The sequence below is a fragment of the Pantherophis guttatus genome, chromosome 15 (genome assembly GCF_059756535.1).
Source record: "Pantherophis guttatus breed Tessera chromosome 15, ASM5975653v1, whole genome shotgun sequence".
NCBI lineage: Eukaryota > Metazoa > Chordata > Lepidosauria > Squamata > Colubridae > Pantherophis > Pantherophis guttatus.
Window position 1 is genome coordinate 7,178,015 of NC_142077.1, and position 27,070 is coordinate 7,205,084.

The 27,070-nt window shown below is 46.0% G+C and overlaps 1 protein-coding gene across 4 annotated transcripts in view; it reads right to left on the bottom strand.

The window, feature by feature from the left end:
* Positions 1-27,070, bottom strand: part of CLSTN1 (calsyntenin 1) — a 47,078-nt gene that overhangs the window by 15,526 nt on the left and 4,482 nt on the right. For 2 of the 4 annotated variants that reach the window (XM_087878888.1, XM_060682420.2), the window contains exons 2-9: positions 18,927-19,049; positions 13,820-13,888; positions 10,104-10,299; positions 6,051-6,259; positions 5,258-5,407; positions 4,969-5,154; positions 3,284-3,532; positions 695-816 (exon numbers count right to left, since the gene is read on the bottom strand). In XM_087878888.1, coding sequence (XP_087735014.1) covers positions 695-816; positions 3,284-3,532; positions 4,969-5,154; positions 5,258-5,407; positions 6,051-6,259; positions 10,104-10,299; positions 13,820-13,888; positions 18,927-19,049 — 1,304 coding nt within the window. The remainder of the gene's footprint in view (positions 1-694; positions 817-3,283; positions 3,533-4,968; positions 5,155-5,257; positions 5,408-6,050; positions 6,260-10,103; positions 10,300-13,819; positions 13,889-18,926; positions 19,050-27,070) is intronic. The other 2 variants (XM_087878890.1, XM_087878889.1) reach the window with 1 other exon arrangement.

A 27,070-nucleotide genomic window follows, 5' to 3' on the forward strand; every position in this document is an offset into this window, starting at 1 on the left:
GGATTACAGGACAAGGAAACTGTAAGGGGTTACCCGTTGCTGGAGGTGATCAAGGGAAGGCAGGACAGTTATCGGTGAGGGAGATTTTAATGAGGTTGTACTCTGGCTTTGATGGGCCAGTGAGGATCTAATGCAGACGGATAGCAATTCAAGATCGGGCGCCTCCAGGTAGGATGGGCTTGAACCCTTGATCGTGGGCAACCAATCTTTATCTAAAGCAGGGGTCAGCAACCTGCGGCTCTGGAGCCGTATGTGGCTCTTTCACCCCTCTGCTGCGGCTCTGTCATTCAAAATATCCATCACAACCGCCAATGTGCGACACCCGCTGGAACGCGATTTATTGAGCTTTTCAAATCCCGGTAGGCCAACCATAGATAAATCCAAGAAAAGTAAAGTTTCAGAAGAAAACAGAACATTTAATTCAACGACATATGCTAGTTTTGTGGCCACTCAAGAAATAGTCAGTCACGGGAAGGGTTTTTGTGGCTCCCGGTGTTTTCTTTTCTGTGGGAAAGGGGTCCAAATGACTCTTTGTTTAAGGTTGCAGACCCCTGATCTAGAGGAACCAAGGGGCCTAACTTACAGTCCCTTTAGGCCATCCATTTTGCCAATCTGAAAGTTTCTAACAAGGAAAGAGCTGTGGTTCCATGCAGGGGAGCCGACGAAGGGTGGCTGAAGCGTTTTTTGCGCCCACCTGGTTCAGCCTCCAGTGGAATTCGGCCGGCTTGTAACTCTGCCCCTCGGAGGGATCCTGGCGGAAGAGGAAGACCAATCGGCAGTTGTGCACGTAGAGGGAATAACGGTGACGGCTCATGTCTGCAGGAAAAGAACAGAATTAGCATTCCATCTCCCCCCTCTCACACGTCCAGCGTAAGGTAGGTTTGCTGCTCTTGGCAAGGCAGAGGTATTTCCCAGTGCTGGTCACTACAATTGCCATTATCCACGACCCCTGGCTGGGTTTGGGGGAAGCGCTCAACATCTGGAAGAGGCCCAGCGTTCAGCTAATAACAGGAGAACTTTCCCTCCGGCTTGGGCGGGAACTAGGCCAACTCGAGTTGAGCCAATAAACCCCAGCTAAGTACCACAGCATCCAAGCCCAGAGCATTCTCTTTTTCCGACACCCAGAAACAAGAACTTAAAACGTATCTCCAGACCCATAATTGGCCTATTAATGTCCAATAAACGTTAGCCGTGGGGTGCGGAAGTCTGGGAGCCCTCATGGAGGAGAAAAGGAAAGTTTTAAGAGCCAGAAGTCAACGTGCAGGGTGGGAATACACAGCTCCACGGAAGAATTTCTCTGCTGCGAGACCTTCGCGGAACTCTGAACAAGCCAGCATCTGTTTCTAATCATTTCCTGTTTCTAAGCTTCCCTTTCCAATGTAATTATTTCCAGCATCCCAGATATCCCCTCTTGTTAAATGACAGGAAACACTTGATACGGTGCGAAACGAAGCTTACAATTCCCTCTTCCAGAGCCACTTCCCTGGATTCAGAGGGGAGGGCAACGTTCAGAATAAACGCAGCCTACATTGTCACTGTTTCCTGATCCTTCCCTAATTAAATTCCCTTTGGAGCCAATTTAAAAAAAAAAAAAGAGAGAGAGAGAGAGAGAGAGAGAGAGAGAGAGAGAGAGAGAGAGAGAGAGAGCGAGACGGAGAGAAAGGCAACTTTTCCTTCCTTATAACTCAAAAAAGCAAAAGAATCTCGCAGTGACTTCAACAAGGAATGTGGACTCGACCGATTCCCACAACTGTCAGTCAGACGTCGATGAAACAGGAGGTAAATCTCGGTGGTCAACGTTTTTGCTTGCTTGAAAAGCAAATCTTTTATTTTAGCCGGGGGGAAAAAAAACGGGAGCCTTTTGCAAAGTCGGTTGGTTGCCAAGTGACCAAAGCATCTCCTTCTCTTTGCTCTCTTGCAAAACCCAAGCAATTACATTTCTGCTGGAATCAAGCCCACATTAGAAATGATTGCTTACCCAGGCATTGAACCTGTTCGGAGAAGACTAGGGTGGCAGGGAACAGGGGGAGGGGAGACCGAAAAATCTTCTCTTGGGAGGAGGGAGGGGGAAAAAAAGAAAATCAGATCTGCTCGGTTGTGTTTCCAAATATACCAAATAATCAGCTTGTGACGTCTGCTAAGGAGAAGGAAGAGGCAGCAAAGGCGTCTGACTCTCAGCCAGATGGAGAGCCCCAGCTCACGACGAGCACAAAAACCCAGACAGGGTGAAATAACCACACACCCGCGGCGCGGTTACTATGAAGAAACCATGATAGTTTAGTCCAATGATGGCGTGGCATCAAGTGCCGAAAGGGAGCACTTCACGCGCACGGCACCAAGTGTTGAAAAGGGAGCACGTGCTCATCAGGGCCGCAACCAGGAAGAGGAGCTGCCCGGGGGGCATGCACGCGCCGGATAAGGTACTTCCGGTTTCTGCTGCCCGCATGAGCGCTAGCCACCAAGTCTTCCAGTTACTGCCACACATGCACACATGCCAATCAGCTGGCGGCCCGCATGCTCACGGCGTGCATGGTCATACACATGTGTGTCCGACCAGATGCTTCCAGCCCCAGAAGAGAAGCGGGGGTTCTGAATTCGGGGAAGGAAGCGTTGATCTTGGACTTTGGAGGTGGGAAGGGCCAGAAGAAGCGGCAGCACCAATGGGAATTCTCCCTGCTTGAGCATCATCGGTCTCTGGGCAGAGTCCTTTGGGACTTCACCTGAAGGAGGAGAGCCAGTTCTGCGGAGAGAGAGAAGCGGAGAAAGTGGGAGGGGGGATCTTGGCCTGAAGAACCAACTTGGGCTCCTTCTCTGCGCGGAACTCTCTCCTCCAGTGGGTGAAGTCAAGGGAGACTCTGCCCGGAGACCGATGACGGTGGAGAAAGGAGAATTCCCATTGGTCCTCCTTCTTTCTGGACACTCCTAATTCCGAGGAAGCCCCATTCCCGGCTCACAGACTAGCTCTTTCGGTTTCCGGCACTACCGCACAAAGGCCAGCTGATCATCGCGTGCGCATGTGCACCAGAAACCCGGAAGAGGAACGGGCGATGTCGTGCGTCCCAGGCAACATGGCTCCGCGTGCCATTTCGGGCACGCGTGCCATAAGTTCGCCATCACAGTTTTAGTCTAATGCTCATTGCTCTCCAACAGATGTCGGGGCAGTCTTTTGTGACGTCGTAACAATTCTATCCCGAGCGAGGCTGAAAAGGCCACAGGGCGTGTGTGAGATCACGAAGCCGAACAGGTGCCTGCCCCCCCCCCCACCGCCCCGCCCCTTTTTCACCTGTCTTGTCTGAATTGCAGAGGATGGTCTCCTTCTCCTTGGCCCCGGGGCCGTGCCTCATCCAGACGGAAATCACAAAAGGCTCTTTCATGCTGATGGTGACCACGCTATCCGGCACCTTCACGGCTTGAGTGCCGTTGAACTCGAAGACCTGGTCACTCTCGTGGCCGTTGTCGGTCGGGAGGTTGATGGTCCAGTTGGCCGCGTTGCTTGGGGAAGGAAGCAGCTCCGCGGTGTCAGAAGAAGCGCCTGTTAAGGCCAGGATTAAGAAGTATATAAAAAAAAGAAGGCCGGAAAGAAGCAGATCTGCTATCGGGTCACTCCTTCTGGCAGGGAAATTCTCATTTTGGTGCTCATTTTCAGTTCTCTGCCCCCCACCCCACCCCCACCCCCACCCGCACTGAGAGAAAAGCTTTAGGTCTGCTCTGACCTAGGCTCCTTTAACAAGCAGGAGGCAGGAACTGGTCCTGGCAAAACCTCTTTTATTTACACGACTGTGAATTACGTTCATTCACAGTCAGCAAGGTTTGTCCAAAGGAGTTTTTCAAAGGAAGAGTTATCAACATAGACCTTATCTCGCTTGGAAAGCTGCCATGTAACTAGTTTCCAAACACAGTGCAAGGCAAAACTTGGCACAGGGTCTCTCAGAGTCATGGAAGGAACGAATTGTTTCCTGCAAAAGAGCCCTCCTCCCCGTCCGCTCCTCTTTTGTTTCCTAAGGGAGGGGCCAATCACCTCCAAGGTGTAGCTTTACTCCCAAGTTGATCCTGATTGCTGAGTTATTCTTGTCTTCCGGCAGCTCTGTGCATGCGCACACTGGGAACGGGCTCCAGCTGTTCCTCTACCTCGCTGCTGTCTACCTCCCTCTCTGCCTCCGACGCAGAGCCCTCGACCGAGCTTTCCCCAACCCCCAGGACTGGCCCATGTTCCTCCCCAACCTCCTCACTGTCCGACTCTGCTGCCAGCTCCACTTGCCACTCGCGGGCCACAACAAGATCAGGGGTGTCAAACTCAAGGCCCAGGGGCCAGATCCGGCCAACGGGATGCTTAGATCTGGAATGCCATCCTGGAAACAGCGAAGGACTGGCCCGCAGTGCCTCAGCCAGCGAAATCGGAGCTCGGGAGGGCCGCACGCAGCCCTACCGAGCTTCAGTTTTCGCTGGCAGAGGGTTGCAGGAGGCCATCACAGACGAAAATGGAGCTCGGGAGCCCGTTTTCCCTGGAAGAGCGCTCAGGCCGCCACAGGCGCCCCCGACACGAGTGATGTCGAGCTGGCCATGCCCACTCTGCCCCCCCCCCGAGGTCAAACACCCTGATGCGGCACTCAATGACATCGAGTTTGACACTCCTGCTTTAGATCTTACCTGGCATCCTTGTTTATCTGATCTGGGGGGACGTTAGGAAAAAGGCCTCTGCGCCCCTTTTTCAACATCCGTTCTGCAGCCAAGAGACGCTCACCTAACCCGACCCAGTGGTGGCATTCAGCCAGTTCTATCTGGTTCAAGCGAACTGGTAGCGGCGGCTACCCACCCGCCCAGATGTCATCATGTCCCATTTTTGACGCTCTGCATATGCGCGGAATGCCCTGCGTGCTCACATTTGCAAACCGGTAGCGAAGGTAAGCAAATACCACTCCTGGCCTGACCCCACTCCCCCCAGAGAAGCTTGAAATCTCTCGGGCTTACCGCAGAGCCTGTGAAGGGACTTCTCCGAGTAGGTGTCTCGGTCGCAGCCTTTCCCGATGTGATTGGTCTCCAGCTCGACTGTGGCCTGGACGGAAGTGATGGGCTCGTCGCAGGTCTCCAGATGGATGTTGGGGAAGAGGGAGAGGGCCCCGGTCCCGGGTTCGTATTCCATTCTTTTGCTCCAGCCTGAAACCATCGACAAGAGTTTGCAGCCAGCAGTTTTTGGTGCCTGAAGCAAGCAAGCAAGGGGCTGAAGGGGGAGGAGGGAAGGGGGGGGGGCAAGACTAACCCTGCCAGCCTGGTTTGCAGGTGGGTTTAATGCTGATCTTCACCAGCACGTCCTCGGCAGCCCTCTTCTTCCCACAGTCGTAGGCCGTGACGGTGAGCTTATACTGATGCTCCTTGCTGAAGCTCAGCTTCTCGGTGTTCTTAATGTAACCTGGCAAAGACAGGAGACAGGCTTCAAAAACAGAGCGGGCCTTTGCCACGGGGAATTAAGAGATTGCAAATTTTAAAAATACCAATTAGATTGATAGACCTTTATAGGAATGGCTGGTTTATGCTGTCAGGAAAAAGCAAAAAGTTGTGATTTGATGTGAATGCCTTATTTTACTGTAACAGAGTCAATGCTCTATTATTTTACTGTAACATAGAATAAACGCTTCTCTTTCTTTCTTTCTTTTCTTCCTTCCTTCCTCTTTCTCTCTCACTCTCTCTTTCTTTCTTTCTTCCCTTCCCTTCCTCATTTCTCTTTTCCCTTTCCCCTCCCCACTGCTTTCCTATTTATTTTTTATTTTGTATTTTACATTAGTACTCAATAAAAATGTTATTTAAAAAAAATAGAGGTCACAAATAAAAATGATTGGCACCCTTGCATCGAGAGCGGAAATTATGATAATCCCTCCCCCCCCCCCCAAAGTGACGATGGGATGGGTTCGAGGTACTTCCCTCTACAGTGGGGCCTGGCCAACTTCTCCTGGGCAAGCCCAGCCTTCTGTCGTGGGGGCCTTAAAATAGAGATCTGGGCCACTTCAAAGGGATTTGGGGGCTGTTACCCATGACAAGCCCGCCACCTGCCTTACCGTCTTTGTCGATTGCGAAGGGAACCTCCGGAGTGACAATCTCGTAACTGCAGATCTGGCTGAACTGCGGGGAACAGTCGGCATCCACCGCTTCCACCTTTAGGATGTTGTCAGACCGCTTCCCCTCAATTGCCGTTGCTTTGTAGGACTTCTCCTTAAAGACAGGCGCGTACTCGTTGACGTCGTTCACCTGGATGTGCACGGTGGCTCTGGGGAACAGAGGGGGTGGATTTTTTTTTTATCAATGAGGAAATTCTGCACTGGGGACACACAGATTGAAGTGTTAGCAGGGCCTGGGAATTAAGAGAAGAGGTCAGCCACTGAACCCATAGTCCTCGGACCGCAACTCCCATCCCTTGCGCTCGGTTTCCTGTTGGTCTTCCATCCACTGATTCCCCGGATTTAATTCTGCTTTACATTTGGGTAATAGGCCAAAGGGAGCTGGGTACCACCAGACAATGAAAAACAAGAGAAGATTCCCTTGGAATCTAACCTGCCTTAATAAAGCGGAGATGGGGGAAGCTCAGGACCCAGCAGACGTGGCTAATTGATAATGGTGTTCGCTTTGACATGTGTGGACTTCAACTCCCAGAATTCCCCAGACACCACGGCCAATGGGGAAGGAGGCTGGTTAGCGTTTCTGCAGACCGAGGAACATACAGTAGTGGCCAAAATTGTGGAAACCTTTTGGGAAAAGTGTATTTTTGAGGTTTGATGACTAATAACACCACTTTTTTTTGGAAGTTTCAAGATAATCCTATTCCACTACTGGAATGGCCTGGGAATAGCCCAGACCTTAACCCAATTGAAAATCTATGGAGCAGACTAAAGAAACTTGTTAGTCAGAAGCGACCCAGCAATAAAACCCAGTTAATAGAAGCCATCATTCAATCTTGGTTTCACATTAGAACAGCTGCAGAACTCAAAGACTTGGTTCACTCCATGGGAAGACGTTGTAAGACCGTCATTCATGTTAAAGGTTACCCAACTAAGGATTAACTGACGTGGTGATCATTTTTGCATATCTCATTTTTTCTATGTTGATCATTTTTGTTTTTCTCGTTTTTTCTCCCTTTTCCTCTTTATGCTGTAACTGCTATTCTAATAGCAAATCCTTCGTAAAAGTTATTGCATTACGTTCTTAATTAAATTGTCTTTCCATTGATAAAGTATATAATTTTATGGTACTACTCCAAAACAAAAGTGGTGTTATTAGCTAGTTTTAGAAAATACACTTTTCCCAAAAAGGTTTCTACAATTTTGGCTGCTGCTGTATTAAGCTACTTTCCCTGCACAGCTTCTCATCATGTTGCAGGGACAGCTCTGAATGCTTTGATTTTTCAACCATGAGCAGCGGGCCTCAAGAAGCCATCAATTATGGCAGTTAAAGGAAGAAAGAGTGGGGGCTCCACTTAGCTGGAGCAGACAGCTTTTATTATACACACACACACTACTGAATTTACCACGCTGCAGGCCAATGGTTTAATTTCTCCTGGGCAAGAATTTTAAAAGGTCAAAGCAGGAGAGTAGGAGGGAGCTATAACAATCTGCTACCTTAAGAGTCACCTCCGGACTCTCCTATTAGAGGAAAATCAGATCAAGAGATGTTTTAAGATGATTTCTCTGCTTTGCATCTGAAGTTCATTAGAAAAAACACAGGATCTGTTCAGAAAGCATCATGGGAAGCCCACATATCAGAAATTATTATTTTTTTTTTACTGATTGGAATTTGTCAAAACAAAAACGAGAACAAGAATAAGAGAAGAAAAATACAATGACGGGGACGATAGCACACTTATGCATGCCCCCCTCTACTATTAAGACCTAATTTTGAGGCGAGTAAGGTATATCCTGACTCTAGCTGCCAGGGTGGATTTGATTTAAATCGAGTTGATTTAAATCGCAATTTAAATCATGATTTAAATCACTAGTAAAAAGGCTTGATTTAAATCCACTCGATTTAAATCATAATTTTTAAAGAGCAACTGTCATCTCTGCTACTCCTCTGACCCACTCTTGACTCACCGATAGTCCCAGTGTTGCAGAATATACAGCCTCCTGCTACATAACTCAGCTCCATTTCATGCTGAATAAACTAAATTATTTATGTATCTTAAACAGAAAACTATCTTACGATAGATTTTTACCCCCAAAGTTTTTTATTAAAATAAATTCGATAAAAATCAAAAAAATCTGATTTAAATTACAAAAATCCGATTTAAATAAAAAAAATCTGATTTTTTTTTTGATTTTTTTAAAAAAACCATTGATTTTTATCCACCCTGCTAGCTGCAGATACAGGTTGCTTTCTTGCCCTTTCAGCAGACTGAGCAACCTTCTAAAAAAAAAAAAAAAAAACACCACCACCCCATCGCATCTTTCGGATTTCTTGAACCTTTCCGAGAAAGATGCCTGGATCAGCTTCTCTGACCTACGGAAAAGACTCGGGATGTATTAAGATCGCTGTGGATCAGCAAAAGCCAAAGGGATCCATGTCATCGGAGGAACTGTACCATAAAGCATAATGCAGATGAGGGTTTTTTTTCCCCCATTCCAGGAGGGCGGGGGGAGAGACAGAGAGAAAAAGACAGAGATAGAGACAGACAGACAGAGGGAGTCAGAGAGAGAGAAAAAGAAAGACACACACACACAGAGAAAGAGAGACACAGAGAGATAGACAGAGGTGGGAAATACTCTAAAGGTTAACGTGCAAATTCTTAAAACAAGATTGCTTCTGTCCCATAAATCCTGCAAGAGAAACAGGATCTGCACATCTGTCAGAGCTGTTGACCTCCATCAGCCACTTGGGGGGTGGGGGGCAAAGTGTTCTATTCCCTTTTACAAATCATGATCTCAAAAGCTGCTGATTTAATTCCTCTCTCTCCGGGTTTCTTTTTTTCTCAAAAGTGGGTATTCCGAGCACAGAGCAAACGACGACGGGAGAAGGAAACCTGATCCATGCTGTTCTTTACGAGGGGCAAATATTCCCGCAATTCCTAGCTACGTTGATTGGGGAAGGCCCTTTCTGATTTGGAAGCTGTGTGCCAAGATGCAACCATGACACGGTCTCTTCCATCCTCTAGTTTAACTAAAAGGAGGACCAGGAGTGACATGATAGCAGTCTTCCAATATCTCAGGGGCCGCCCCAAAGAAGAGGGAGTCAAGCTATTCTCCAAGGCCCCTGAGGGCAGGACAAGAAGCAACGGATGGATACTAACTCAAGGAGAGAAGCAACTTAGAACTAAGGAGAAACTTCCTGACAGTGAGAACAATTAATCCGTGGAACAACTTGTCACCAGAAGTTGTGAATGCTCCAACACTGGAAGTTTTTAAGAAGAGGTTGGATAAACATTTGTCTGAAGTGCTGTAGGGTTTCCTGCCTAAGCAGGGGGTTGGACTAGAAGACCTCCAAGGTCCCTTCCGACTCTGTTTATTCTATTCTATTCTATTCTATTCTATTCTATTCTATTCTATTCCTATTTCTATTCTATTCCTTGTTCTATTCTATTCTATTTCTTATTCTATTCTATTCTATTCTATTCTACTGTTCTATCCTATCCTATTCTAATTCTATTCTAATTCTATTCTATTCCTATTTCTATTCTATTCCTTGTTCTATTCTATTCTATTTCTTGTTCTATTTTATTCTATTCTATTCTGATTCTATTCTATTCTATTCCTATTTCTATTCTATTCCTTGTCCTATTCTGCTCTATTCTGCTTCTATTTTATTCTATTTTATTCTATTTTATTCTATTTTATTCTATTTTATTCTATTTTATTCTATTTTATTCTATTCTATTCTATTCTATTCTATTCTATTCTATTCTATTCTATTCTATTCTATTCTATTCTTGTCCTGTCCTGTCCTGTCCTGTCCTGTCCTGTTTCTAGTCTAGTCTAGTCTAGTCTAGTCAATTCTATTCATTCTGCATTCCATTCCATTCCATTCCATTCGCTTTTGGGAAGGGACCTGTACATCAATGTCTCACAGCAAAGGGTATTTCTGATGATGAGGACTTCCTTTCTCCCACCCAACCACCCGTCACTTACTTGTGGGACTTCTTCATGTTGGCTCGATCCGGTCCTGTTCCGCAATCGTAGGCCTGGATGGTGAAGGTGTATTCCTTCTGCAGTTCGCAGTCCAGTTTTTCTTTGGATCGGATCGTCCCTTCCCCGGTGGATTTATCCACCACCACCGCTTCAAAGGGGACATTTTGGCCGTGAATTTTAAATCCACAAATTTCACCTAAGAAGTGAGGGGGGGCAAAGGCAGCTTGAATTAGTACCTTCGGTGGGGAAAGGGGGGGGGGCAGGAGAAGGAAAGAGGGATCTCAAACGGGGATGCGTGCACGAGGAGGCAGACACGCACACACACGCGTGTGGGTTTGAAACACGTTACCGCTCAACCGTTTTAATAGCAGCCAGGGGGGTTTTTTGGTGAGGGGGTTGCCGACAAAAGCAAAAGGAACTTGTGTTGGGCGTTCCAGGAACTTTTAGTTTTATATTTTAAAAAAAAACAAAACAGAAAGGAACAAACAGGCAGACATCTGGATTTCCAAGCAATTAAATTGCCTTTGCATTCGTTCATGCGGGGGGGACGACGTCGGAAAAAAGAGAAAAGAGAGGCATTTCACAGGAATATTTGAGAAACTCGAGAGAGCAAAGCGTCAAGTTTTTCCCACCCCCCCTTCCTGAAACGACAGCCGATCAAGCCGCTGGGAATAAAAGGAAGGCTGGCTGGGCCTCCTTCCTCCATGTTTTTTGACCGGAGCAGTTAAAAAACACTCCCGTTACCCCGTCAAGGAAGAGAGGAGGGGGAGTGAGGGCGAGAGGGGGGGGTTTGAAGGTGGGGTGATGGGGTGGTGGGAAGAGTTTCGACGGGTGCAGAAGATTCAGCACAGTCATTCCCAAAAAATTCTGTCGAGTGATTCAAGGGGGAGAGGAGGAAGGGAAGTTTTCCTGTGCAATGCTTTTTTTTTTTTTAAAAGAAAAAAGAAAAGAAAGAAAGAAAAGCAGAAGTAGTCGGGGTACCCAAATGAAGGACCCAGAGGAGAAAGGTAGAAATACCAATTTTTTTCAGGCATCCATTTCAAATAGCTCTAGGTAGTAACGCTGTCCCTTCTAATAGCAATAGCACTTAAGACTTATATACCGCTTCACAGTGCTTTACAGCCCCTCTTTAAGCGGTTTAAAGAGTCAGCATATGCTTTTTTTTCCTTTATAGTTTCTGCCTGGATCTTAGCTGGCGGACTGGAAAACCCACCAGGACAGAGACTCGGGGTGGGGGGTCGGCCCGCAGGAGAGGGCCTTTTCTGTGGGTGCCCCGGCTCTCTGGAACCAATTACCCCCTGAAGTCCGGACTGCCCCCACCCTACTGGCCTTCCGGAAAGCGGTGAAGACCTGGCTCTTCCGGCAGGCCTGGGGCCGTTGATCTCGCTACGGTGATCTTGCGAGACCCGGCCACGAATTGGAGTGTATGGGTTTTAATGTTTTCTTTTAAACTTTTGTATGGGATATCGTTCGCATTGTTTTATTCGCTGTCGTTGGCCGCCCAGAGTCCCTCGGGAGTTGAGTGGCATAAAAATGCGACAAATCAATCAATCAATCAATCAATCACCCAGTCAGGGCATCCATCCAGGCAAGTCCTGGCTGGGTGCTTACTGCAAAACCAGCATGTCGTGTGAACCCAGGAAATTTCAGTTTGCAGACAGATGCGTTGGGCAAGCCCAACCAACTCGAGTTGAGGTCTTCTTGCTAGGGTTTTCCTATCTGCAGGTAGCCCTCCGCTTACCAACGTTCATTTAGTGACCGTTTCCAAGTTACAATGGCACTGGAAAAAGTGACTTAGGTCGGTTTGTCGCAGGGGTGACGCTTGTAGCATCGCCGCGATCAAAATTCAGAGGCTTGGCATCTGCTTCGTACTTATGACCTATTGCTGTGTCCCAAGGTCATGTGATGGTCTTTGGCCAACTTTCTGTGTCGCTTAACAACTGTGTTAATAGCAATAGCACTTAGACTTACCCTGTCTCTCTGAAAATAAGACCTATCCTGAAAATAAGCCCTAGCATGGTTTTGATATATGTCCCTAATATAAGTCCTACCCCCAAAATAAGCCCTACTTAAGAGCCTGCACTGGAAGAACTGGGTCTCCTGTACATTGGGTGGGGTGGGTGGGGGGGGAGAGATACTCTCTGAAAATAAGCCCTAGTGCAACAATGGCTAACCTTTTTGCCATCGCGTGCCAGGAAGGGGTGGGTTTATTTGGATTTGCCCACACCCATAATTCTATGCGCCCCACCCCGCACATGCACACGCGACTCCCCCTCCCCCCCGCTCCTGGCACGTGATGGCCCAGTAGGTCCGTTTTTCTTTCTCACCTGGCTCCAGATCCTCTCTATGCATCTGGGGAGGGCGAAAACAGCCTTCCCCACCCCCTCAGAGCCCCGAAACGGCTTGTTTTCCAACTTTCAGTTGGACAGAAAGTGACATTTTTTGCTGTCCCCAGCCTCCAGAGACTCCGAGAGAGGCTGAGAGCTGAACTGGCGTGCCAGGTGACATGGCTCAGTGTGCCACCTGTGGCAAGCGTGCCATAGGTTCGCCATCACGGCCCTAGTGCCTATTTTGGGACCGAAAAGAAAATAAGACCCAGTCTTATTTTCGGGGAAACACAGTATATACTACTTCACAGTGCTTTACAGCCCACTTTTAAGCGGTTTAGAGAGTCAGCCTCTTGCCCCCAACAATCTGGGTCCTCATTTTACTGACCTCAGAAGGATGGAAGGCCGAGTCAACCTTGAGCCTGATGAAATTTGAACTGCCAAATTGCACGCAGCGGGCAGGCAGCAGAAGTGGCCTGCAGTCCTGGACTCTGACCACTGCAGCTGGTTCACTTAACGACGATGGCAAGAAAGGTGGTTAAAATGGGGCGAAACTCACTTCGCAAATGTCTCACTCAGCAAGAGAAATTATGGGCTCCGTTGTGGGTCGTAAACCGAGGACTACCTGTATTCCCCAGGTCCCAGGGGAAGGATGAAGCAGGAATTAACTAATCCTGAATCAAACATGCCTCAAGGTCAATGGGATTGAGCCGACAGATTCTCTGCAAAGCCACCGTCCCAACGCTCGGCTGAAACGATCAATTTTATCCGCTGACCGATTCAGCAGCAAGGCTGACGCTCCGATGAGAAACCCGGAGGGTGGAATTCACCAGGGAGGGAGAAGGCGGAGGCGGAATTACAAAAGCTAGGAATTTTTAAAATGCCACATGGCCGGCAGTTCTCCCCTTTCCTAACTGCAGTCACGATGACTGCACTGCCAGTTCAGTGCAGGTTTTTTAACCAGGCACGCCACCTCCTCAACTCAAGCGGAAATCATATATATATATATATATATATATATATATATATATATATATATATATATATATATATATATATATTTTCCTTGGAAAAATTAAAGACTGTTGAGAAGAGGCTCAGAAAGGTCATTTTCAAACCACATCTCTCCAAATGGATAGCTGATGTACTGATATTTCTAGCCAGGGATTATAAACACATTTTTCTATTGGTATTTTTTTTTTTAAGAGGGGACTGGGGGAGAGCCAAGGAAAGGGCAAGGGGAGAAAGCAGGAAGTGGGGGAGAGTGGGTGATAACATAGGATTGAAAAGCATGACAGGATCTTCTGTTTAAGTGCCGATTCCCCATTTCATAACAAAAAGTTAGTGGGTTAATATTGATAAAACGGGACACAAAGAGCCCTTCATCACCTTCCTTGGTGAGGGTCACCTCAAAACTCTCTAAAGGGAGAAAAGATAAACCCAAGTCTTCAGGAAAGACTGAAAAGAGGAGGAAACGAGGAAAAGGTCAAACACGCAGACATTTGATTGAACAAACATAATTTTAAAAAAACCTCAAATATAAATGCAGCGATTCAACCATAAATGCATCGGAATCCAATCCCCATATTCAATCCCCCCCCCCTCTTTTTGTCCCCCAAGCTTTGGTATCTTTGGAAAGAAGTCACACCTTGGGCTAGTTTCCACCAACAGTTTAGATCAGGGCTCTGCAACCTTAAACACTCAAGAGAGCCATTTGGACCCGTTTCCCACAGAAAAGAAAACACCGGGAGCCACAAAACTCTTCCCGTACCTGACTATTTCCTGAGCGGCCACAAAACTAGCATATGTAGTTGAATTAAAGATTCTGTTTTCTTCTGAAACTTTTCTTTTCTTGGATTTATCCATGGTTGGCCTACCGGGGATTGAAAAGCTTAATAAACTGCGCGTCGGTGGGTGTCGCACATTGGCAGTTGTGATGCGTATTTTGAGCGACAAGGAGCCGCAGCAGAGGGACGAAAGAGCCACATGCGGCTCCAGAGCCGCAGGTTGCTGACCCCTGGTTTAGATGCTGTGAGTGAGTTCAAATCTCGTTTTCAAACAATGCAAAAAGCTACTTGGGTGTGTGTGTGTGTGTGTGTGTCTTGGATGCCATTCAGCCCGTGCACCACTGCTTGTCCATATTCTCCCCACATTCTGCAGAATGTCCTCTAGGAGCATCGGTTTATAACAGTAACAGAGTTGGAAGGGACCTTGGAGGTCATCTAGTCCAACCCCCTGCTCACGCAAGAGGCCTGTACTAGGGATTCGAACCGCTGAACTGCCAACCTTTCAACCTATCGACAAGCTCAGTGTCTTAACCACTGAGCCACCTAGCTAGGCCATCTGCCTCACCTGCCATTAGCCCACATGTTATCTCAAGTTCAGATATTTGAAAAAAAAAAAAAAATGATTGGCCCTCTGGAATGGTCCCTGCCAATCTAGACGCTCTTCAGAGGAGTGTGTTGTGGTCCGTCAGTGGCCTATGCAGATTATAGCTGATTTTGACAATGAGGAGGCTGGTGTGGTGCTGCGCCAGCAGCCTGTGCAGCTGGCAGTCGAGTCAGACAGTGAGGAGGCTGGAGGAGATGTGGTGCCAGAGGCCTTCATAACCTCCAGAAGCTCCTTTAAGTGAAGAGGACGAAGAGGAGGAGCCTCTTCTCGATGCACAAGCACGCAGAGCTGCCAAAAGGCAGGAGTGTCTCCTCAGGAGGAGGTCTCCTCAAGAGTAAGGCTTGGGGCTAATTGGCCATTCCCTTAGCCTATTTAATGCTGACCGCAGTGCCTTGCTTGAAGGTTTCTCATGGGAAACGGATAAAACTCTCCATTTTACCCCTGGCTGTCCGGATTATGAAAAACAGAATTACGGATCGTGATAATGTCCCACTGGCTTAAAGAGCGTTACCCACATTTACAAAGGGATGCACATTTCTCCATCGTTAGCCAAGAGAGGCAGGTTGGATCTCTTCAGCAATTTAGAATTTCGCTTCTCAACGAACCCTCCCTTCGCCGCTCCTGTGTTTGCCCAACGCTTTTGACCTGCTTTGTAAATGTTTAGTCTGTCCAGGCTGACTCAGCTTGTTTCATCCACTGGAGAGAAAAAAAGGCTGGGGAAAGTACAGGTTGTCCTCTACTTATGACCACAATGGAGCCCAACGGTATCTGTTGTGAAGTGAGACCTTGGTGAAGTCAGCTCGGCCCCACTTTACGACCTTCCTTGCCTCGGTGGTTAAGTGAATCACTGCAATGGACGACATCAGTTTTAACCCGGCTGTTAAGCGAATCCGGCTTCCAAATTGCTTGTTAGAAGGTCGCAAAAAGGGGACCGCAAGGACTTTGGGACCCTGCAAACTGTCATAAATAGGAACCAGCTGCTGAGTGTCCAAATATGAACCAGCTGCGACTGCCAAAGGTCGTTGACTGCGAAAAATGGTTCGTAAATCACTTTTTTTCAGTGTCGTTTTAACTCTGAATGGTCACTAAATGAGCGAGGACTACCTGTACACGATGCTACGCCGGTGGCATCCAAAGGGGAGCTTGCGAGCCATCGCAGATCGCAGATCTTCTGCCCTTGAGCCAGTCCCGACACAAACAGTTGAGGACGGAATATTCTTTCCCGAAATATATATTCCAGGGGAATTTTTTTAAAAAATAAAAAACCAACCCGAACATCTAAAATTAAGGCGAACAGTTCTTTGAATGTAGCCCTTGGTTCAGTTTTGGGCAGCTTGAAAACAGGTCTGGAAATCAATTTCTGGCAGAGGATGTTTAGCTATGGCCTTTCTCACAGGGCCTTCTGTTCTTCTCCGTTAGAAGATCCTAATCGGTATTCTATAATTTTCTTCCAGGAAAGTCAAGGTGCCATGAAGACGAGTCTTAGTCACATCCTATCCTGCCAATCCTCAAGCATGGATCTGTTTAGGTTCAGAAGGCTGTCTCAAAATGTACCTTCAAAACAAGGCCGCCAGCAGTGTTGAGTTATGTTTTGAAAATTAGCAGCGTTAAAAAACTTTGATTTGGTTAAAAGCTTCTTGCTTCCTCTTCCAGACATTTCTGATCAGCACAGGTTGCCAAAGCAACTTCATCCCTAAATTTGGTTTTTGAGCTAAGACTTAGATGTGAAGGCAGTGATACTATCTGTTGGAAAACATGAGTAATGGCTAGTCCAGAGGCCCTGGAAAACACCATTTTCTCAAAGGCCAACCTCTGCTTGGATGGGAAAGCCACAATCAACAGGAAACTAAACTTGCAAACAGCTGCTGTAAAGGACAGTACAAGATATCTAAAAGGATATGTTTTTTTTTCCTAAGTCAGTTCTTGTATCCCAACCAAAGTCTAAAATCAAGAGGGAATATTAAACCCAACATGTTCTGAACGTATTGTAATTTTAAGGACTTGCGTAATGCAGAGATAGTATCAATCTGAAGGATCTTTTTTCCTACACTCAAAGCCATTTTCATCTCTTTGAAACTGTGAATAATATTGAAAATCCAAAGGAGGAGAGGGGAAGGGAAGGAGAAATCCAAAAAGAACATGAAGTTGCTTTCATTAAAAAGGTGTCAAGGTCAGAGCAAGACTATAATCCCTAATGAAAAATGGCCGCTGTCTTTACAAATCCTTTGAGCCAAGTCCCTGCAGTTTTCTCAACAAGAATTTTTAAAAGCGGTTTACCAATGCCTTTTTTCTAGGACTGAGAATGAGTGGCTGGCCAAAGTCTACTCAGTTACTTTTGTGCCTAAGGTGGGACTAGAGCTCACAGTCTCCTAGCGATTGGCCCAAAGTCACCCAGCTGGCTTTCATGCCTTAAAAGTGGGACTAAAACTCCCAGTCTCCTAGCGATTGGCCCAAAGTCACCCAGCTGGTTTTCATGCCTAAAAGTGGAACTAGAACTCACAGTCTCCTAGTGATTGGCCCAAAGTTACCCAGCTGGCTTTCATGCCTGAAAGGTGGGACTAAAACTCCCAGTCTCCTAGCGATTGGCCCAAAGTTACCCAGCTGGCTTTCATGCCTGAAAGGTGGGACTAAAACTCCCAGTCTCCTAGCGATTGGCCCAAAGTTACCCAGCTGGCTTTCATGCCTGAAAGGTGGGACTTAAACTTCCAGTCTCATAGCAATTGGCCCAAAGTCACCCAGCTGGTTTTCATGCCTAAAAGTGGAACTAGAACTCCCAGTCTCCTAGCGATTGGCCCAAAGTTACCCAGCTGGCTTTCATGCCTGAAAGGTGGAACTAAAACTCCCAGTCTCCTAGTGATTGGCCCAAAGTCACCCAGCTGGCTTTTATGCCTAAAAGCGGAACTAGAACTCACTGACTCCCAGTCTCTAGCCTGATGCCTTCACTATTACACCAAGCTGGCTCTAAGTTTGACTCTATCCAAACAACTTATCCCCTTTCAAGGGGAAGAGTCTGCAGGCTTTCTTCTGCTGAGTATGGCCCCTTCCCTTTTCAGAGGGGAGATGGGAACTCGGCTGCTTTGTTCTTGAGAACTTACAGTCCCTAACGGGTCCAATATCTTGAGGAGAAGAGGTCAGGTTAGGAAAGCATGTGGTGTAAAAAAAAAAAAAGCGAGATGGTAACAGGATAGAAAACTTGATCCGGGATTGGCAGCCAAGTCAGGACTTGGCTTGGCCAATCAAAACGGAAATCCGATAAGGGGCAGGGTGACAAACCGGTGATTCTCTGGCTTTTTTGGCGTGTCAAGACTAGAAAACCAGGCTGAAGGTGGCCAAAGATTTTCCTTAACGAACGGCCGATGCTGACAAATCTCCAATTGAAAGCTTGCGTTAGGATGTCATCTCCTTATGTCAAATGAAGCCGAGGGGCTTTATCGCCCCTTTGTTGACTCAAGTTCATTTTCACAGCGGATCGCTGGCAGCCCTTTAGAGCGGTTGCAAATAAAGAAGTCGGGATGGGTTTCGACTGTCGTCCACTCACCCACACCAGCCTTTCTTGATTACACGACCCGGTGAGTGCATTACCTCCAGTTTGCGTTTCACGCTATTTCAAACCACGCGGGCCAAAATATTCACATATGAACTGCATTCCGTACTAACCTGCCGATTATTTCTCACATGGAATTCTGGTTTCACTCTACCACCCCACCCTCTCAAAGCCAATTGCTCCAGCCCCCCTCCAACCCTATTTTATCATTCGCGTTTCTTCCATAGGGATAATGCCCGTCTGTTTTATGGAATAACTCTGCATATACTTCTCTGCGTCAAAGGAGTCTCGGTCACGAAGGAAGGCCTCCTCGCCTCCCCCCCAAACACTCTTAAACTCTTTTAAAAAAACAGGCCATGTCGGTCCTTATTTCCTGGAGTGAAGATGCTAGGAGGCACAAGGGGCCTCTGGTGATCCTCCTCCCCCCTTCCCCCCCCCAATTTGGAACTGATCTATCGGAACGATCATGTCGGCGGCATCACCATCTGTCAACCGAGCTCCTGATGGCCATCATCAAAGAACACCGGGCTCTCTTGCAGGAAGCTTTCGGGAACCCCTTACCTGCAAACCGAAGCGGCGAATCTTTATCCAATGCTATTAAGGGAGGGTCCAAGAGCACTGTGTTGTCGTTTTCGGTAACAATGCCATGGTAGGTGGTTTCAATCCATGGTTTGTGCTTGTTAACTGTAAAATCAATGAACAGAACACAGGTTAGTAAAGAGAGTTGAGTGGAAGGGCCTATCGCAAATGCTTTCGGTCATGGCTGCATCTTCCCTATCCAAAGTTCATGGGCTGACAACTTGACATTAGCATTGTGGGGGGGGGGAATAGGAATGTAAGGAGGAAGGAGGGGGGGATGGAAGCCCAACTGAGCTTTGTTAGAAGCTAAGTAAGGAGATGCAGAACTGGGGACCAAGCACCTGTTTCCTAAATACCGTGATTTTTGGAGTATAAGACGCTCCGGACTATAAGACGCACCTACCTTTTTGGGGGAGGAAAACAAGAAAAAAAAAAAAATCTGCCTCTGCCTCCTTGCAGCAAACAGCCCCTTTCAATTTCAGCTTCAGCACAGCCTGATTAGCACAAGCAGCTGATTGTGGGTTGGATCGGCCTCCCGACGATCAGCTGTTTCAGGCTGCCGGGATTGCCATAGTCTATTGCCCCCCCCGCACGCCCCATTTTCCGGGGGTGGGGGGGCTACATTCGGTTTATAAGACACACCCAAATTTTCACCCTCTTTTATGGGGGGAAAAAGTAGGTCTTATACTCCGAAAAATACGGTAATATACAAGCATCTGATTGGATAAACATGGGATGATGAGGGGAGAAAAGAGGGAATTTTCCTCTGTATTGTTTGCATGGGAAGCCCCCCGAGTCGGCTTCCGCTACTTCTGTAACCAGATAAAAGACAGGCAGTCCTCGACTTACGACCACAACAATGGAGCCCAACATTTCTGTTCTTACGCGAGACATCTGTTAAGTGAGTTTTGCCCCATTTTATGACCTTTCTCGCCACAGCTGTTAAGTGAATCCCTGCGACTGATAAGGTTAGCAACCCGGTTGTTAAGTGAATCTGGCTTGCCCATTGACTCTGCTGGTCAGGAAAGGGGATCGCGTGACTTTGGGAAGCAGCAGCGGTCGTAAGTACAAACCAGTTGCCCAGCGTCTGAATTTTGATCACGCGATCGCGGGGAGGCTGCAAAAACGGCCGTAGGTCACTTTCGACAACGCCGTTGTAACTTTGAACGGTCACTAAATGAAGTTTTGCTAAGTCGAGGGCTACCTGTATACTCTTGGCAAAAAAAAATAAAAAAAAATCAAATGGCCAGGAGTTTTTCTTTGCTAGATGACGGAGTGGGACGGTTGACATTTTCATTTGTTTAATCCTGCATCTGTGATTCAAAACATTACCCTGGAAAGCAAAATCCAGATTAGGAGACCCCGCTCATCACCCCTCCCCCCCCCATACCTTCATTGACTCTCCTCTGGGATGACTGTCCCCTACATGGGACTTCCCTTGGAGACTTCCACAGAAGGCACAGCTGGTCCAGTTGCAAATGGGCTATTGGGTGCTATTTAGGGGGTTGGTTATCACCTAAAGAGCCTTTCGGGGTCAAGTTATTTGTGGGATTGCCCGTTATCTCCATCCACCCCGCAAGATTTGATAGGTTTGGTGTATTCCAGATCTCTTTTTATTAAACAGGTCCTTATGAAGCGACCAATCATATCACAGCATCTGGGCTGTGGAAAACCATACCTGACAAGATCAGGGTGTCTCCAACCCAACCGTACCTGGCTCTAAATTATGGATACACAGAATGAGTTACCAGGTTCATATGATGGACATGCTCAGAAGCTAAAAACTATTGCAATAAAATTTAAGATATGGCTGGAAGAAATGATACAACAACGTATTGGTTTAAAACCAGAGCTGTTCCTACTGGGTATCCTCCCAGAGAAAATTAGTAAAGAAAATATTTATTTGATTATACATGCAATAACAGCTGCAAGGATTGTTTATGCACAAAATTGGAAAGTGGAGAAAATACCTTTGGAAGTAATTAAAAAATTTTTTTAGATTGTGCAGAAATGAGTAATTAACTTTGATGATTAAAGAGAGGATTTAGAATACTTTAAGATATGGAATCAATTTTACCATTGGTTAGAAAAGAGATACAAATAAGTAAATTCATAGTTATGTATAAAAATGCTACGATTAGAATACTGTGTTAGTGAAGAATTGTAACGGACTTGGTGAGAATGAAGATAGAGACAACACCAAGATGTCACATGAAAGGAATGACTGATCTATTAAATGTTTGTTTGTCTAAAAAATAAAAAACTTTTATAAAAAAAAATTGAGTTTTTCATTGCAGTTTGTGTTATGTGGTTCAAGTTTTTAGATGAACAGATTAACAGAGTTGGGAGGGACCTTGTAGGTCATCTAGTCCAACCCCCTCCCTCGGCCAAGCCATTTCTGACAAATCTCAGTCTGGTCTCTTCTTGAAAGAGACGGTTTCTTGAAAGATCGATGAAAGATTTCTTGAACGATGATGGTTACTGCCTTGAATTTCATGGCGAGCGGGCGACCCTGACTACTGAACTAGGATTCTCAGAAGATGCCACGGACAAGATAGTGACATCCACCATCACTAGCATCCCGCAAGACTTTAAAAAAAAAAAAAGATGAATTACTTCGGTTTGCATGCAGCACTGCACGAAGGAGGTTGCATTAAATAAGACCCGTTCTCTTCATAAAGGATAATAATATAATGGCTGAAAGTCCGCAGATTCTGCTGCCAGAGTAAATGGAAATATTAGGACTTTTTTTTTTTTTTTAAATGTCTTTTATCTTACCAATAGGTTTTGTAATTTATGATTTAATGCACTCTTTGGTGGCAACCTTCAAACTGTACTTGGAGCACGGAAAATAGCACTGGGCTTTATCTAAAAAAGGCTAATGCAGGAGAGAGAGAGAGAGAGAGAGAGAAAAAAAAAGGGAGAGAAAGAGAATCCGTATTGATTGGATGAAAAGGAAAAAAAATAGCAGTCAGACTTCAAGCGCATTAGGAGTGCTTTATGGCAAAAGAACGTTCTTTGAACCCCAGGGACTGGATTATCAATACAGGTAGTCTTCAGTTTACAACAGCCTGTTTAGTGACCGTTCAAAGTTACAAAGGCACTGGAGAAAGTGACTTTATGACCGTTTTCCAGAGTTACAAGTTTGGCGGCATCCCCCTGGTCCAATTATCAAAATTCAGAGAGAGATATATCAAAAGGATTTTGTGGTTCCCGGTGTTTTTTAACAACTGGTTCTCTGCCCTAATGACGGCTGGGTAGGCGTGGCTAGGGGGGGGTCATGTGACTGGTGGAAGTGAGTGACATCGAGTTGGCCACGCCCACCCAGGTTTTGTGGCTCCCGGTGTTTTCTTTTCTGTGGGAAATGGGTCCAAATGGCTCTTTTGAGTATTTAAGGTTGCAGACCCCTGGTATAGGTTCTCCTGCTTGAGCAGGGGGCTGGACTAGAAGACCTCCAAGGTCCCTTCCGGATTCCATCCTATCCTATCCTATCCTATCCTAATTCTATTCTTCTATTCTTCTATTCTATCTGGCACGAACAAACACCCGCTATTAATTACTGTTTATCATTTGGTTCCGCATTCTCTTGACTGTTGAAATGTTGGTGGGGAAAAAAAAAAAACCACCAACCCCCTAATTTAAAGTATTTTATTTCAGGAGTATTACTTAGACATCAGAGAGGAACGTATCAAGCAAAAACACCTTTCCTAAGGCACAAAAGCTTTCAAGAAAAAGAAAAAGGGAAAAAAGCTCAACACGTAAGTTATACAAGTAGTCCTCGACGTACAGCAGCTCACTTAGTGACCTGTTCAAAGCTACAGCGGCGCTGAAGGAAGTGACTTTGTGACCGTTGTTCACGCTTACGGCCTTGGCAGCCTCCCCGCGGTCACGTGATCGAAATTCAGACATTTGGCAACTGACTCGTATTTATGACGGGGGTGTGTGTCACATGATTCCCCTTTTGCGACCTTCCGACAAGAAAGTCAATGGGAAAGCCAGATCCACTTAACAACCAGGTGACTAACTTAACAACTTAGCAATGATTCTCTTAACAACTGTGGCAAGAAAAGTCGTAAAATGGGGGCACTTACTCAATGTTTCGCTTAGCAACATAAACTCTGGGCTCAGTTGTGGTCGTAACTCGAGGACTACCTGTAAATTAGGGACCCAGGTGAATGACTGTCATCACAAAAATAGGGACACTCTCGGAAACTAGGGCTTGATCCCTTCAGAAAAGGCTAACCTTTTCCGGACCGAGTGCCCAAAGTGCCCAAACCCCCAAAATACAATGTGTGCGTGGGCCCTGCACATGCGGGCCCCCCCGCACACGCCCCCCACCCTTGCACAGCAGAGACCCAAAGACCAGGTGGCCGGCAGGAGGCGGCGGAGCTGAACTGGGGCGACGGCTCGCATGCCCACAGAGAGGATGCTCGTGCCACCCCTGGCACGCGTGCCACAGGTTCGCCATCACAGCCTTAGTCTCTTATGGCAAATTAAAAAAAGACTGTTCCGGGTGACCAAAAAACCGACGATCGTTCAGAAATATTTGCTTCTCGTCCCCTTGTGTTGCAAATCACTGCCTTGGACAGATAGAAGGTATTTTTCTTTTCCTTTCTTTTTGCAAAGCTATATAAAAGGCAGTCGTTTTCTGCAAGCTTCAGGAGAGAGAGAGCAGTGTTTGAGCGTTAACTTTGCTATAAATTGCAATGGCGGCGTGTACATTCAAGAAGGGGAACGCTCAAGGTTTCTCCTCGGAAAGGGCCTTTTCAAGCAAGTTTCTCACGCCCAAAGCAAAAAGTGTTCTCCAGCGGAGTTCCTGCTGTTGTTGAGAACCACAGACTGCAAAAAAAAAAAATGCAAAAGCGAAGAGGGGAAGAAGCCTCGTTATTACAAAGCGAGCAATCCCTGAGTCTTCGGAGAAAGGCGGCATATAAATTGAACTAATAATAATAATAATAATCCCGAGAATTTAAAAGGAAGCAACAACCCCTGATGGAAATTTAAGATCCATCCTAGGCCAAATGTCACAACTGCCCTCAACTACAACCTGCAATGCCGAAGAAAGGACTGAATCCCAACGTAGATGCTTTGGGAACAAGGGCGAAATAAATTCAAAAGGCTAGCAAGCAATCAATCAACCCATCATTCAGAATAGAACTTGGAAGGGACCTTGGAGGTCATCTAGTCCAACCCCCTGCTTGGGGAGAAGACCCTATACGATTTGAGACAAGTGGCTGTCCAATCTCTCCTCAAAGACCTCCAGTGATGGAGCAGCCACATCTTCTGGAGGGAAGGTGTTCCCCAGGTTAATTAAATTGTTCTCACTGTCAGGAAAGTTCTCCTTACTTCTAGGTTGCTTCTCTCCTTGATTAATTTCCATCCATTATCTTGCCAGAATTCTGGTTGACTCCCCTCTTCTTTGTGGCGGCCCCTCAAATACACCAATGTTGCTATCATGTCACCCCTGGTCCTTCTTTTTCAAACAAGGAAACCCAACTTTGTTAAAAGCTAGAAGCTACCCGATGATCCCCTCTAGTTAATCCCAAAGATTAAAAACATATAATCTCCTCCACCCGGCTTCCAGTTTTAAATCAGCAATTCACTACAGTATAGCTGTGTCCTGAAGAAAAATATTTGTAAACGAAAGAGCTGACTATCTCCGGGATCATCCTGCCTAAAAGTTCCTAAAAAAAAAAAAAAGTCCCAAAGGGAATGTTTTTGAGGATCAGAGCTGCTCTTGAAATCAATGCATTGATCCAGAAGACTAATCTATAGGAGAATGTGAATTAGTCAAGTGCCACTAAATCAGGGGTTAGCAACCTGCGGCTCTGGAGCCGCATGTGGCTCTTTCACCCCTCTACTGCGGTTCCCTGTCACTCAAACTATAAGTCGCAACCACCAATGTGTGACACTCGCTGGCATGTGATTTATTGAGCTTTTCAACCCCCCAGCAGGTCAACCATAGATAAATCCAAGAAAATAACAGTTTCAGAAGAAAAGAGAACTTTTCATTCAACTACATATGCTAGTTTTGTGGCCGCTCAAGAAATAGGCACGGGAAGGGTTTTGTGGCTCCCGGTGTTTTTTTTTTCTGTGGGAAAGGAGTCCAAATGGCTCTTTTGAGCGTTTAAGGTTGCAGATCCCTGCACTAAATGGTGGATAGGAGGAAGATGGAGGATGTGATTAAATCACTGTTCCTATCTTCCATCTAATTTTTTTTTCAAGGCAGACTTGCGTCTCGAGGCTGCAAATCATTATTGTACTTATGGGCCGAAGGCCAGTGTATATTCCCAGATTTATTTTGCAAAAACTGCTAAGCGGTTTTTTTTTTTTTTTAAATCTTATTAACCTGCCTTCTGCACTCATGCTTACATCAGGCCATAATTCAAACTTGATAAAGTGCCGAGAGGCATCACCCTATAACATCCCTTTTGGCATTTCAGTATTCCTTCCATAGTTGCAGGTAGAAAATTATAGCAGCTCGTTCTGGGAAGAAACAAAAGAGATTTTCTGGCCCAGTTATTTCTTCTTAATAAATCAAAGTTATTCCTGTAGCACTAGAAAAAGCTGTTCCGGTATAAGGCTGCTCAGTCATTCAAAGTTTGCCTCAGCAATTTTCGCCCTCTCAATATCTCACACTTACACGCAAGTATTCTTCCAGAATTTAGCCTCTGCCTTTATTGCATCCATAACCTTTAAAAGGACAAGCTTCCCCCCCCCAAAAAAAAGGGGGGGGGAAGAAAAGGAAGACCTGAAATATGTTTTGGCAAGGGAAACAACACTACTGTTTTCTCTATTAAAATACACAACAGTTTTAAGATAACAAGCCTTGTGTTGCCTGGAAGGCACAGGAATTGTCAGGGAGAATTAATTCCACATGAAAACTCTTTTATCTATCGCTTACTTTTAAAAGTGCCAAAGGGTTTATTTTGGCTCTCATTATCCAGTGCTCTGTAACTCTGCAAGGAAACTGAAGAAAATGAAGCAGGAAATTGACACCTTCCCAAGTAACGGGGAAGGTTGGGTCCCCCAACTGTGAAGCAAAATTTCAAGTCTGCTGTGCTTTCCTTGTGCCAGCTGGAAAAATCGATGGAAGAGTGAATTTGTCCTTTTGAAACGAGACACTAATAACACAGCATTTCAGCCATCTCACGTGGCCCTTGTTTTCGGTTTCCACGTCTAATAGAAAGAACAACCCTGAGGTTATTTCTGCAATGCGTAACCTTCCCTGCCTCAAGGCCGAGAAATACCTCTCCACCAAGGGGTTTCTAGAAGAAGAAGAAGAAAATTGCACAGATCCAGTTCCCAGGATTTGAGGTCCCTGGTCGGCCATCAGAAAAACCATTCCACCAGCAAATGCACAAACCCTGCTGCTCTGTGTGTGTGTGTGAGAGAGTGTGTGTATGTGTGTGTGTGAGAGAGAGAGAGAAAGGGAGAGAGGCAAAGAGACACAGACCGAGAGAAAGAGAAAGAGAGAAAGAAAAAGAGAAAGAGAAAAAAAGACAAAGAGAGAAAGGGAGAGGGGGAGAGACACAGACCGAGAGAGAGAAAGAGAAAGAAGAAAAAGAGAAAAAGAGAGAAAAAGAGAAAAAGAGAAAAAGAAAAAGAAAAAGGAAGAAAGAGAAAAAGAAAAAGAGAAGGAGAAAGATAGAGAGGCAAACAGACTGAGAGAGAGAAAGAGAAAGAAGAAAAAGAGAGAAAAAGAAAAAGTAAGAGGGAGAGAAAGGGGAAAAGAGAAAAAGAAAAAGAGAGAGGAGGAGAAAGAGAAAGGGAGAGAGGCAGACACAGACCGAGAGAGAGAAAGAGAAAGAAGAAAAAGAGAAAAAGAAAAAGAGGGAGAGAAAGGGAGAAAGAGAAAAAGAAAAAGAGAGAGGAGGAGAAAGAGAAAGGGAGAGAGGCAGACACAGACTGAAAGAAAGAGAAAGAAGAAAAAGAGAGAAAAAGAGAAAAAGAAAGAGGGAGAGAGAGAAAGACAGAGAAAGAGAAAGAGAGAAAGAAAAAGGAGAAAGAGAAAGAAATTGAAAGAGAAAGAAATTGAAAGAGAAAAAGAGACAGAGAAAAAGAGAAAAAAAGAAGAGAGAGAGAGAGAGACAAAGATCTAAACATAGGCATTATATCTTTATTGC